The 13496-nt window shown below is 48.8% G+C and overlaps 1 protein-coding gene across 2 annotated transcripts; it reads right to left on the bottom strand.

The window, feature by feature from the left end:
• Positions 1-8715: 8715 nt before the first annotated feature.
• Positions 8716-12972, bottom strand: PRRT1 (proline rich transmembrane protein 1). 2 transcript variants are annotated; one of them, XM_027525205.1, is made up of 5 exons: positions 12804-12972; positions 11986-12129; positions 10539-11074; positions 10001-10186; positions 8716-9825 (listed from the first exon to the last, which is right to left on the bottom strand). In XM_027525205.1, the coding sequence occupies exons 2-5, from the start codon at positions 12002-12004 to the stop codon at positions 9649-9651; spliced, it is 918 nt and encodes a 305-aa protein (XP_027381006.1). In that variant the 5' UTR covers positions 12005-12129; positions 12804-12972; the 3' UTR covers positions 8716-9648. The 2 variants fall into 2 exon arrangements, with proteins under 2 accessions (XP_027381006.1, XP_027381005.1); XM_027525204.1 differs by lacking the exon at positions 12804-12972 and having other exon boundaries at positions 11986-12302.
• Between the last annotated feature and the right edge of the window lie 524 nt (positions 12973-13496).

Genomic DNA, 13496 nt, shown 5'->3' with positions numbered 1-13496 from the left:
CCAAAAATAAATTAAGAAATAAAAAAACTTTTTTTTTAAAGGAAAGAATATGCATACTATGCCCAAGTCCCTTCATGAGTATGCATGTACCCTTATCTGAAAACTTCCTCAGTTTTGCTGTTCAAGAAGACACAACTTTGGGAAAGATCCTCAGTGTTCTCCTTACCTGCTATAAGTAGTAAATTCTTCCTCCTACCAGTCCTTGGCTTGGTTGTGGCTTTTGGATCAACACCCACCAAGAGATGAACCCAGTTTTGGGGTAACAATTCTTTTATCTATTCAGTAATTTTTATCTTTACTGAGTACTTAGGATTAGTCAGTGAGCCATGGAGATAAATACAAAACTCCCCATCTGAAAGAGGTAGAGAGTTATAGTTGACAAAAGCTCCAGATGAAAGGCAAAAAGTGACAAGTGGCAGGGAACTTATTTCCAACTGGAGGTGATCTGAAAAGGACTTCAAAGGGTTGAGCCTTGGAAAGTGTTAGTTGTATCCAACTCTTTGCGACTGCATGGACTAGGCTCCTCTGCCCATGGAATTCACCAGGCAAGAATACTGGAGTAGATTGCCATTCCCTTCTCTATAGAATCTTTCTGACCCAGGGATCAAACTCAGGTCTCCTGCACTACAGGCAGATTTCTTTTACCATCCGAGCGACCAGGGAAGATGGCCATAATTTTGACATGCAGAGATTGATTTACTGCAGGTGGAGGAAGCTGCACAAGATAGGAGGTAAAAGAAAAGAAAAGCTGCTTTACATCCATGTTATTCATTTCCAGCTTGTCAATTTCAGCATCTCTTTATACCCGTTTCAGCATCTCTTTATACTGTCATCAGGCATCAAGCTGACTGGAAGTTTTTACACCCTCACATTCCCCTGCATTCCATACTCATCACATGGAACCATATGCTACACTTATTCTCTGTCATTTATCATCAGAATAAGAGACAAAAATTCTAGTTTTCCAAAGGCTAAATAAATTTTCCCTTCTGTTTAGCTTTGGTGGGTTCTGTGGTTTTTTAGTTCTGCTGGGATTTATGTCAAAATAGTTCCTCTCTCCTCTCTGCTTCCAAACTATTTGGCTTGTGCTTCCCTTATAAGTAGGGTTTTCAGGCAAGATGAGGCAGTGAAGGGCAGCCTTTCCATAATAAAATATTAAATTATGAAAGATGCTGTGTATGTGTACCAATGTGTGACCATGCATTATGATCACAATGCTACCAGATATTGCTCTACGTGTCTTTTGTGTATTACCTCCTTTCTTCTCACACAATTCCATGAGCTACTTATTCAGTCCCTGACCAGGAATCAAAACTGCATCTCTTGCAGTGCAGTGAGGAATCTTAACCACTGGACCATCAGGGAAGTCTAGATGGTGCTGTTTTTAATCAAATGATGAGGGAAAGCCTCCTTGTAAAGATGACATTTGTTCAAAGATATAAATGATGTCAGGGAGCAGGCATGCAGATATCTGAAGAAATAGTATCCAGGGTGAGAAAGACACAAATGCAGAGACCCTGAGGCAAGAAGGAATTATATTTTTATATTAAATCATAGCTCCTAGAAGAAGAATAATGGGTCCAGAGTGGATGAATCAGAGTAAGTGAGGAAAAGAGTAGGAGGGGATGAAATCAGAGAGGCGGGGAGAAGCCAGGTCTGGTAGGTCAAGGTACAGGTTTTGTTCTGAGTGTGATTGGGAGCCATCAGAGGGTTTGAGCAAGGTGAGTGATATTATCTGGTAATTTAAAAGATCACTCTGGTTTCAGCATGAAGGAAGGACTATGTAAGTCAAAAATAAAAGCAAAAAGTCCAATTAAAGGGCTAGCCAAGAAACAACAGCAGCACAGGAGCTTGGATTAAGGTAGAGGACAGGGCCAAGGACAGAGGCCTGAGCCTTCTATTATTTAGAAGTTTGAAGAGTCAATGAAGACTGAGAAGTAGCAAATAAGGAACTAGTGTATACTTTCTTAAATTGGATCCAGAAAGAGTATTCAAAGTGAAGAAAACACTTCAAGGAGGAAGTGATCAACTGTGTCAAATGTTGCTAATGGTTCTAGAGCAGACTTTCTCAACCATGGCACATATATATTCTAAAGTAATTAAACATCTTTCAGCTTAAGGACTAAATCTGGCTATTGTTGAAGCTCCCTATGTATCTCTCTCCAATTAGAATTCTCCTGGCTGGGATGGGTGGATGGGAGAGGGATGGAGTGGGAATTTGGGATTAGCAGGTGCAAACTATTATATATAGAATAGATAAACAAGATCCTACTGTATAGCATCAGATCAGATCAGATCAGATCAGTCGCTCAGTTGTGTCTGACTCTTTGTGACCCCATGAACCGCAGCACGCCAGGCCTCCCTGTCCATCACCAACTCCCGGAGTTCACCCAGACTCATGTCCATCGAGTCAGTGATGCCATCCAGCCATCTCATCCTCTGTCGTCCCCTTCTCCTCCTGCCCCCAATCCCTCCCAGCATCAGAGTCTTTTCCAATGAGTCAACTCTTCGCATGAGGTGGCCAAAGTACTGGAGTTTCAGCTTTAGCATCATTCCTTCCAAAGAAATCCCAGGGCTGATTTCCTTCAGAATGGACTGGTTGGATCTCCTTGCAGTCCAAGGGACTTTCAGAAGTCTTCTCCAACACCACAGTTCAAAAGCAACAATTCTTCGGCACTCAGCCTTCTTCACAGTCCAACTCTCACATCCATACATGACCACAGGAAAAACCATAGCCTTGACTGGATGAACCTTTGTTGGCAAAGTAATATCTCTGCTTTTGAATATGCTATATGAATATGGTCATAACTTTCCTTCCAAGGAGTAAGCGTCTTTTAATTTCATGGCTGCAGTCACCATCTGCAGTGATTTTGGAGCCCAGAAAAATAAAGTCTGACACTGTTTCCACTGTTTCCCCATCTATTTCCCATGAAGTGATGGGACCAGATGCCATGATCTTCGTTTTCTGAATGTTGAGCTTTAAGCCAACTTTTTCACTCTCCTCTTTCACTTTCATCAAGAGGCTTTTTAGTTCCTCTTCACTTTCTGCCATAAGGGTAGTGTCATCTGCATATTTGAGGTTATTGATATTTCTCCCAGCAACCTTGATTCCAGTTTGTGTTTCTTCCAGTCCAGCGTTTCTCATGATGTACTCTGCATATAAGTTAAATAAACAGGGTGACAATATACAGCCTTGACATACTCCTTTTCCTATTTGGAACAAGTCTGTTGTTCCATGTCCAGTTCTAACTGTTGCTTCCTGACCTGCATACAGATTTCTCAAGAGGCAGGTCAGGTGGTCTGGAATTCCCATCTCTTTCAGAATTTTCCACAGTTTATTGTGATCCACACAGTCAAAGGCTTTGGCATAGTCAATAAAGCAGAAATAGATGTTTTTCTGGAACTCTCTTGCTTTTTCCATGATCCAGTGGATGTTGGCAATTTGATCTCTGGTTCCTCTGCCTTTTCTAAAACCAGCTTGAACATCAGGAAGTTCATGGTTCACATATTGCTGAAGCCTGGCTTGGAGAATTTTAAGCATTATTTTACTAGTGTGTGAGATGAGTGCAATCGTGCTGTAGTTTGAGCATTCTTTGACATTGCCTTTCTTTGGGATTGGAATGAAAACTGACCTTTTCCAGTCCTGTGGCTACTGCTGAGTTTTCCAAATTTGCTGGCATATTGAGTGCAGCACTTTCACAGCATCATCTTTCAGGATTTGAAATAGCTCAACTGGAATTCTATCACCTCCACTAGCTTTGTTTGTAGTGATGCTTTCTAAGGCCCACTTGACTTCACATTCCAGGATGTCTGGCTCTAGGTCAGTGATCACACCATCGTGATTATCTGGGTCGTGAAGATCTACTGTATAGCATAGGGAACTATATTCAATATTCTATGACAAACCATAATGGAAAAGAATATTAAGAATGATGTGTGTGTGTGTGTGTGTGTGTGTGTGTGTGTGTGTGTGTAGGGCTTCCCTGGTAGCTCAGATGGTAAAGAATCCACCTACAATGGGGGAGACCTGAGTTTGATCTCTGGATCGGGAGGAGGACATGACAACCCCTGCCAATATTCTTGCCTGGAGAATCCCCATGGACAGAGGAGTCTGGCAGGTCCTAGTCCATGGGGTTGCAAAGAGTCAGACATGACTGAGCAACTAAGCATACATATACGTGTAACTAAATCACTTTGCAGCACAGCAGAAATTAACACAACATTGTAAATCAACTACATTTCAATTTAAAAAATTAAAAAAAAAAAAGAATTCTCCTCTTCTCATGGGCTAACCACTATTCTGAATTTTGTGTTTTTACTACATAGGTTAGTAGCAAAAGAATTTATTTCCCCCTTCTTCTCAAAGATGAGCTATATTATTATAGCATGTTTGTATGGTGATGGAATGTTTCAGTAATGAGGGGAAAACTGATTATGTGAGAGGGATAGGGATCATTTCAAGAGTTCCATTTCTGTGTAGGTGAGAAGGGTGGGATCCCAGTGCCCACATAGGGTGGGGACTGGGGAACAGGTCAGCTTCTCTGCAGTAACAAGGGGAAGGCACTGAATTCAACAGAGATGCACGTGGCCTGGTAGATTTGGAGCTGGGACCAGAGGAGGTTCTCTTTTGAGAGTTTCTATTTTCTCACTGAGATAGGAAAGAAGGTCTTCATCTTGTGAAACTGTGATCTCAGATTTGCGGAATGTGGGAAAATGCAGGCTTGCAGGCCACCCTGAGCGCTCAAAGGAAGTAAGACTAGCTGGTATGACTGTGCATTTTTCCCCAGACATATTCAGCACTTAGGTGCAGGTATGGTGCAGACAGAGTTGGATTTGGAATCACCTGGGGATGTCTTTAAAAATATTGATGCCTGAGTCCCAAGAGATGGTGATTTAATTGGTTTAGAATGTGACCTGGGCTTTGGGCTTTTTAAATGCTCCCCAGATGACTATAATGTATTGCCAGAGGCAAGAATCCTGACTCCAAGGAATGCCTGGAGCTGTGTTTAGAAACCCACTGCTTTATTTATTTTTTAAAAGGCAACTTATACCCAGTTTTTAAAATTTTATTTATTTTTGGTTGGGCTGGGTCTTTGTTGCTGCTTGAGGAATTTCTCTAGTTGCAGTGAGCAGGGCTACCCTTCATTGAGGTGCGCAGGCTTCTCATTGAGGTGGCTTCTCGTTGCTGAACACAGGCTCTAGGCACAGTGGCTGCAGTAGTTGTAGCACGCAGGCTCAGCAGTCATGGTGCATGGGCTTCAGTTGTTCTGTGGCATATGGAATCTTCCCAGACCGGGGGTTGAACCGGTGTCCCCTGCATTGGCAAGTGGATTCTTAACCACTGGACCATCAGGGAAGTGCCGAGAGATTCCTTCTTGCTTCAGTGAAGGAGATTGATCTGAGCTTTGAAGGATTGGTATATTTTGGCCAAGTGGAGAAGCCGATGTGAAAGGAGGGAAAATATCATGAGCATAAGCTTAGATGTGGTCTGAAACACATGGCAAGCAGCAAACAATTTGGTTTGCAACAGGCAAATATTAGAGAAAGAGCTCTTAGATTTGAGGACAGCTCGGTAAATAAAGATCTGGAGGTGGGCATGAATAATACAGTTTGGTTCCACAGAAAGCTGGATGATGTCAAATTATGGGAGAGGTCAAAGGCCAGATTAAAACTTTGTGAACAGTTGAGTAAGCAATAGGGAATCTTGAAGGGCTTTTGAGTAGCATGTTAAGAGTTTATAAAAGCATGTTTAGGGAGGGTAACCCGACAGCAGTGTTAAGGGAGACCTGGAGTAGGAAGGGGTGGGAAAGAGGGAAACCTATTAGGGAAACTGTTGTAATAATCCTAGATGAGGTCATTTCCCAGCAAGAAGTGGGGAAAAGTTACAGATTCAAAAGACATCATGATGGCAGAATTGACTGGGCTTAACAGCTCACCACAAGTAAAGGCAGGAAGGAGGTGGAAGAGGCATCAAGTTTTCAAATAAGGAAGGGCACTGGGGAATTGGTGCTGTCTACAGAGGGAGGGGAGCTGGTTTTCAGTGGCATTTTATCTATTTGGTTTTGAACCAGCTGACTTTAGAGGACAGGCCGCATTGCTTCCCTGGTAGCTCAGACTGTAAAGAATCCTCCTGTAATGCGGGAGACCTAGGTTCAACCCCTGGGTTGGGAAGCTCCCCTGGAGAAGGAAATGGCAACCCACTCCAGTATTGTTGCCTGGAGAATTCCAGGTCGCAAAGAGTCAGACTGAGAGACTTTCACACCTAGCATTGTCCACATGTTCCACAGACACCAGAGGAATGCTTATAAATACAGAGTTTGGAGAATGTTCTACTCAATTTGGACTGTTAACAGAATACCATAAACTGGCTATCTTATAAACAGCAGAAGTCAATTTCTCAAGTCCTGAAGGCTGGAAATTCCAAGATCAAGGTGTTGGCAGATTCAGTGTCTAGTGAGAGCTTCTTTTGGTTCACAGAATACCTTCTAGCTATGTCCTCACATGGTGGAATGGTAAGGGAACTCTCTGGGGATCTTTTATTAATTAAAACAATTAAAAAAAAATCTTTTGACCATGCCACGGGGCATGTGGGGTCTTAGTTCCCAGGCAGGGATCAAACTCATGACCCCTGCCTTGGAAGTGTGGCGACTTAACCACCCGACCACCACGGAAGTTCCTCTGGGGTCTCTTTTATAAGAGCATTAATCCCATCCATTAGGGCCTACCCTCAAAACCTAATCATCTCCCAAATGCCACACTATCACACTGGGGATTAGGGTTCAACAGATGAATTTTAAGGAAACACAAACATTCAGTCTGTAGCAAAGGAGCATTTGGTTACAAATGAGGTCTGAGTTTGGAGTGGATGAGATTTTTCAAGGGAAATTCTCAGAGAAGGAAAAAAAAAAAAAGTCCATATATAGTTGCTTAAGGCACAGAAGGTAAAAAAAGAAAAAAAAGAAAAAACAAAAAACAGGCGGGGAGAGAGGAAGAAGGATAAAGTGAGGTTTGTGTGTGCACAGAGTCAGACACGACTGAAGCAACTTAGCAGCAGCAGCAGCAGAGGGGAAGGAGGTAATATGTCCCTGAACCTGGGAAAGTGGGGAATCCAGGATGAAGGGACAAACATGGAAGGGTTCAGAGAGGCAGTGTACTATGAAAATACCATGGGTTCTGGCTCCTGGTAACTTTGGGTCATTGAATACTATTTGAAAAAAACAGTTTCAGTAAAGTTTGGATTGGACGCATATTCCAAAGGGTTAAGAAGCAGTGGGTATGAAGGAAAGACATTTCTGACAACAGTACGCCCTATTGAACGGAGGTGGGAGAGGGGACGGTGGGGTTGGAGGTGGTGAGTAGGTAGTGAGGAAGTGCGAACTGCAAATGTAAGTTCTTTTTTCATGAAGTCGGGTAAGGAAAGCACAGCAAACCTGAACCATCCAAAGGAAAACCCATGATCCCATCCTCTTCCCATGTCTCCTATCACAGTGCATGGCTTCCGTTTTAGATTATAAACTTCATGAGTTTCAGGGTTTACACCTGCTGTCGGAGATGATGTCTCACCAGCATCCTGCATGGAATTCAGGATAGGACCCTGTCCTGCAGGTGCACAGCTGAAGACACCAAGTCCACTGCTTGTGCCACCTCTCCCTCCCCAAGAGGTCTCCTGGTTGAGGGTAACTAGCCCAGGTAGACGTGTGAGGCTACTGACTTTCTCCCTGGCATTCTGCTTTAGTCAGAATATTTGTGATCCCTGCACCAATACATATGTTGAAATTCTAATGTGCAATACAATGGTATTAGGAGGTGAGGCCTTTGGAATGCACTTAGGTCCTGAGAGTAGCACCCTCATGAATGGGATTAGTACCCTTGTAAAAGGGACCCTACAAGGACTTCCCTGGTGATCCAGTGGTTAAGGCTCTGTGCTTCCAAGGCAAGGGGTGTGGTTCGATGGCTGAACAGGGGTGAAATACGATCCCACAAGTCCCGTGGCCAAATAAATACATAAGGAAATAAATCTCACAGAGCTCCCTAGCCCTTTCTGCCAAGAGAGGATACAGTTAGAGAGGAGACAGGGATCGGTGTACATTTAGAGATCTACAACTCAGAAGAGGGCCTATACCTGACCGTCCTGGCACCTAATCTTAGACTTCCAGGAAAGTTCTGTTCTTTATAAGCCACCCAGTGACGGTATTTTTGTCACAGCAGCCCGACCCCCGCAGCTCCGTGCTCCCTTTGCCTTGCCTACCTACACTGGTACAGCACAAGTAGGGCTCGACCCGGAGTTGTCTGCCACCCTCCAGCCTGTGAGCAGGAACAGCTGTGGGCAGCTGGGCATGTTTCCCTGCCCCATGCCATCCTATCCTGGGCCAACTTTTTCAGAATACCCTGCCTACTTTCCTCCTGCCTTCCTGGAATTCTGGGGATAGATTCCTGGATCTGCTCGTAAATCTTCCTCCAAAGTCTTAGGTCGAGTCTGGTAGGGAATGGAAAAGGTGTGCTGGGTAAAGAAATGTCTAAGAAGAATGGATCCCCAGGTCTTCGCCAGTAGGATCCCCAGGGAAGCCTCTCTTTCCCATCTTTGTGTTTGTCTCTCTGGTGTGCGGGAATCTGTGTCCATTCACTATTGTCTCTGTAAGTTTTTGTCCGCTCCTCCCCCACGTCCCCAGAAGGGGAGATAAGTGAAAGGCGAAACCAAAGGAGCCGGGTCTTTGCTAGTCTTCGGGATTGCGGGTGATAAATCCACTTAATCTATTTAATATTGTCTTTCAGAAGTTCACACACACACTCACACACAGATCAGAACAAGGTGAGGACTAATGAGGAACAGGGATTGGGCTGGCTCCTTCCAGATAGTGGAAGATTTGTACCCTCGGTTCTTTCTGCTCGCTTGCCCAGTTGGGGTAGGAGGAAGGGAGTATTTACAGAGAACGGGGACTTAATCTTCTTCCAGGGAGAAGGTTCCGAAACCGGTAACCTCCTAAATCTCATTCCAAACCCCCCTCACCGCCCCCCATCCCGCCAAAACCCAAAAGTTATAGAGGTCCTGGGATTAACATGAAAATAGACGGGGATGGAGTGGAGTAGAGACAGAAGTGGAAGTGAGGGTGAGGGTTCTGGCTAACCTGGGGCTCGGCTCTCACGCCGGGAGAAGGTGTGGAGTGACAAGTATACTGACAACTATCCGGGCAAGGCCTGGCGCCACAAACCCAATCACCGGACTGAATCACCCCGCAGGGAAGAAAAGAAGGCGGAGCCTGCCGACCTGGAGGCGGGGTTTTATCAGAGCCGGGGCGGAACCTATGGAGGAGGCGGGGCTTTAGGGACCAGTTTTCAGTCTGGGGAGCCTTGACCGAGAGAGTTCGGCTGGGGGTGCTGTATTTAGAGGGGGTGGGGGCCTGGAGCGACTGAGGGCCCGGCCGGGAAGTGGCGTCCCTATTAGTGTGGGTTTTGGCGAGGTTCCTGAGGAACTGGATTCCGAGCGTGCTCGCAAGGCGAGAGTTTCCGTGGAGGCCTAGTTTAGGATGTAACCAAGTCCAGTAGCCCCAGAAGCGGGTGTGCGGGGCGCCCACTGTGGATCCCCGGCTTGACGGCAAAACGTGCTTGGGACGTCGAGGGGCGCAGGGTGGGGCCGGGCCGTGGTTGTCCTTACGGATCCCAATAGTTCTCGTGGTGCTGCGCTGCAATGATGATGACTACGGTTAGGATGGTACAGAGCACCATGGCTGCAATGCCCACCGCCAGGGAAATAAAGGAGAAGTTCCGGGCCTCGCGTGAAGCGATTTCAGCTGACACCATGTCTCCGCGGGCCAAGGCCGTGCGCACCTGCGGGGGACAGGGAGGGAAAGAAGATCAGAGAGCCGCTACCTCGGCCGCACGCCTCAGCCTCCCTCTAAGATGCTCCCTCAAACGTCCAGCACTCCCTGGGAATAAGAACCTCTTGAGTCCTCCTCTCCATACTCCGCCTCCGTCCCCTCCCCTCCCCTCACCCCCCACACACCTGCACTGCCTTGAAGATGGCAATGATGCCTGTAGGCCAGAAGCAGCAGATGGTGGTCAGCACCGCGATGGGCATGTAGTCGTGGGGCGGGCGCCTTGGCTCCAGCAGGGCCAGCCCTGGGCCCTGGGGTGGCGGGGGGAGCGTGGAGGTTACTCCTGTTCCCCCCGGGGTCGCGCCTGCATAGGGCTGTGAAAGGAAAGAAGGTTGTAGGGAGGGGACGTCTATCATTCTTAAACCCTCTTTGAGCCCACCAGCTTTCCACGTCTAGCAGAGAAAGAAGGTTGCTTTCCTCTTTTAAACCTCCTCTGGACTTCAAGGCTGTTTCTCCTGCCAGATCTTGATCTTTGACTCCAACAGACCACCCACCCCATTCCCAGATCTTTCTCTAGTCTCTCCTCTCCCTTGGCCCCAGATCGCCTCCTGGTCCCCTGGTTCTGTTCCTCTTTCCCACCAGTCCCCACTGTGCCTCCAATTCCATGTCCTGTTCCATCCTTCTCCCAGCCCCCTCCTTCCAGTCCCCTGTCCGCCCTGTACTCACCGTGCCCACCGGGTAGACCGGCACGTAGGCAGTGCAAGGCTGCAGCTGTAAAGGGTAACCCGGGGCTACGTAGCCACCCAGCGGCAGCGTGCCTACCGCTCCCGTGTGCGTGGGCACCACGAAGCCCGGGGCCTGGGCAGTATGAGAGGTCGCCGGCGGGGGCGGGGCGGCGGCGGCGGGCGGCGGTGGGGGCAGTGGGCCCTCGAAGCGAGTCTCCTGCAGGTAAGGGTCGGGTGGCATGCGGGGCAAGGTAGCGCAGCCGGGTGGGGGCGCCCCAGCGGCCGGGCCAGGAGGGGCATGGTGTGGGGGCCTTGGCAAGGTAGCGGAGGACGAGGGACCGCGCTGAGCGGCGGCCCCAGAAGCCAGGCCCCCTGCCCCTAAGCGCGGGAGGGTGGCAGTGCCGGACTGGTGGTAGTGGTGGTGGTGGTGATGGTGCGAGGAAGGGGCTGTCTGTGGGGGCGGGGCAGGAGGTTCGGCGGGGGGCTGAGGGGCATTGTAGGGTGGTGGAGAGGTGTGAGGGACTGAGTCAGGGAGACCTGGGGGCGGTAAGCAGAGGAGCCAGTATGGGGAGAGATAAGATAGATGAGATGAGGGAGAGGGGGAGACACAGAGGGTCAGGGACGGAGAAAGATAATGGGAGAGACAGAGAGGAGATGAGTGAGAAGCCGTCTCTCATTCTTGGGGGAGGAGAGGGGTGGTATCTAGGCCAACAGCCCTTTCCCCCCGCCCCCACTTTAATCTAGTTTTGAGGTCATAACTCTCTTCTCTGCTCCTCTCCCTGCTTCAGCAGTGGGCACACAGCTTTAACCTGCAGACCCAAACTCCTAACCCTCTTGGCTTATGGCTGCTTTGGGGTTTGCCTATCTGAGCTAGTCCTGCGTGTGCACATGTATAGACATGCAACACTTGTGTGAACATGTGCTCAGTCCAACAGTTGTATAAACACATGTAGGATAACATGTTCCACTCTGCCATTCCTTTAGTGGGGAGGGGGTCCCCTAGTCTCTCTTGGAATCTCCGAACCTCTTTTAGGGCAGATTAAGAAGGGTCCTCTGGATTTTACTCCCCTGGCAATCCCCATCTGATCATCTCTCCATATTACCCCGCTGGATGTCTCCATGCGGGCCAGCGTTATCTGTCCATCTGTCACTCCCAATGATGCTATCCGTGCAGTACCTGGCTGATGCTAAGCCAGTCTTGTACTTCCCTCACCCTCTTAACCTGCCCCCCTCCCCCCCAGTGTTGTTGGCAAGGGACCGAGCCTGAGACTGGCCAGAGGAAAGGAAGAAAAGGGAAGGATATAGAAAGAGAAGGGGGCTTGGGGGGAGGGATATGGAGAGCTGGATAGAAGGGGAATGAAACAGAACCACCCGCTAGGGAGGGGTAAGGGAGGGGGGGTAGTCAGGAGGCAGTGGAGAGGGCGAGGGGTTTTGTTGTTGTTTTCTACCTGACTTTTCGGATGACATGCTTGCGCTCTCCCTGGGACAAGATCCGTGCAGCCGGAGTCCGGAGTCGGGGTCCCTGGCTAGCACCGGAGTCTGGGTGCGCAGATTGCGCAGCCGGCAGCAGCGCAGAGATGGAGAGATGAAGACTGTGGCGGCGGGGGGCGGAGGGAAAGCTGAGAGGGGGGAGCTTAAAGGGACCGAGGCGAGGGAGGGGGAACCCTTCAGAGATACCCCCACTTGGTCTCTCTCCGCTTTTGGACTATGTCTCGCCTCCTCTAACCCCGGCATTCAAGCCCCCAGTTTGGGTTCCTTTGGAGTTGTCATGGAAACTGGGAGGCAAGCAAGACCAGGCAAGGCGGGTGGTACTAAGGGAAGGAAGGAGGGAGAAAGAACCCTCTGGAGTCTTCCCCTTCAAGACTGGCTGTAGTGATTATACTGTAGGAGGAAGCGAGCAGGTGCTCAGTGGATTCAGTACCCCGGTTCCCTCTGAATCTTTTTCACCCCAGTCAGGCCTCCCCCCCGCCCTCCCCCCAACTCAGCCTCCCTCAGAGTCCCTGTAAGATCTGGGGATCTTCTCTCAAATCCTTGGCTCTAGTTTCCCTATCTGTACCAGAGATGCCTGTGTGAGAGAGAACCATAAAAACAACAACAAAAGTTCCCAGGGTTATGATCTTGACCTGCCGCTCTGGCTTGGGAGGAATCCGGAGGTAAAGTGAGAGGCCCCAGTCTATAGTCGTTGGGAGGTAGTAGGGCTTGTGGTGTGTTGGGGGGCAGGAGTAGGACGAAGAGGAAGCTTGGGGGATACTTAGTTACCTCTTACCTTCAGTATGTAGGAGCTGTAGCACGTTGGGAGGAGAGGACGAATCAACTGCTCATTGCCGGCAGCTCAGTTTGGCAGTACCTGCTTGGTCCCCCTTCCCCCGCTTTGCTTACTAGGCTTCTTAAAGAGTTTCCAGGGCCCGCAGTGTTCAGATCCATTCCTGAAATCCCACCCACCCACCACCCCCGCCAAGACGCAGCGCCATCGCCTGAGTCGACCCGGGGGCCTGGCGGTAATTGCAGTCTTTTTATTTTGCTTATTGCATCTTGGGAGTTTGTACATGGGGAGGGGAGGTGAAAATCAGTAGTCAGCCGAGATTTAACCAGAATCGGGCCATTTGCAAAAGCAGAGCCGAGATACCACCCTCCCCCTTTAGACCAGTGCTTCCCAGCCCCTTCTTGAGGCAGTCGCTCTCCAACGCTGTATCCTTCCCCATCCGACTTCAGGCGGAGACTACCGAGCTGTAACAGCGGCGCGCGTCAGGGCCAGTCCCAGGCTCCAGAGATCGAGATCACGGCCCCACACCTCTCATTCTGGCTTCTGAGGTGTTCGCGTGAGCCCCTAACCCCCTTCCGCCACACCATCCTGTACACAATTCGGGGCGCAAGTTGGTTTTATTGGGAGAGACTTAAGACTGTCAAAGGCCTGGTGAACATAGAGGAATTCTGATGAGCTGCAATTTTTTTTTTTTTT

This window comes from Bos indicus x Bos taurus, chromosome 23, assembly GCF_003369695.1.
Source record: "Bos indicus x Bos taurus breed Angus x Brahman F1 hybrid chromosome 23, Bos_hybrid_MaternalHap_v2.0, whole genome shotgun sequence".
In the NCBI taxonomy this organism is placed as follows: Eukaryota; Metazoa; Chordata; class Mammalia; order Artiodactyla; family Bovidae; genus Bos; species Bos indicus x Bos taurus.
The sequence above is the reverse complement of the archived record's forward strand: the minus strand, read 5'-3'. Positions and strand labels throughout refer to the sequence as shown.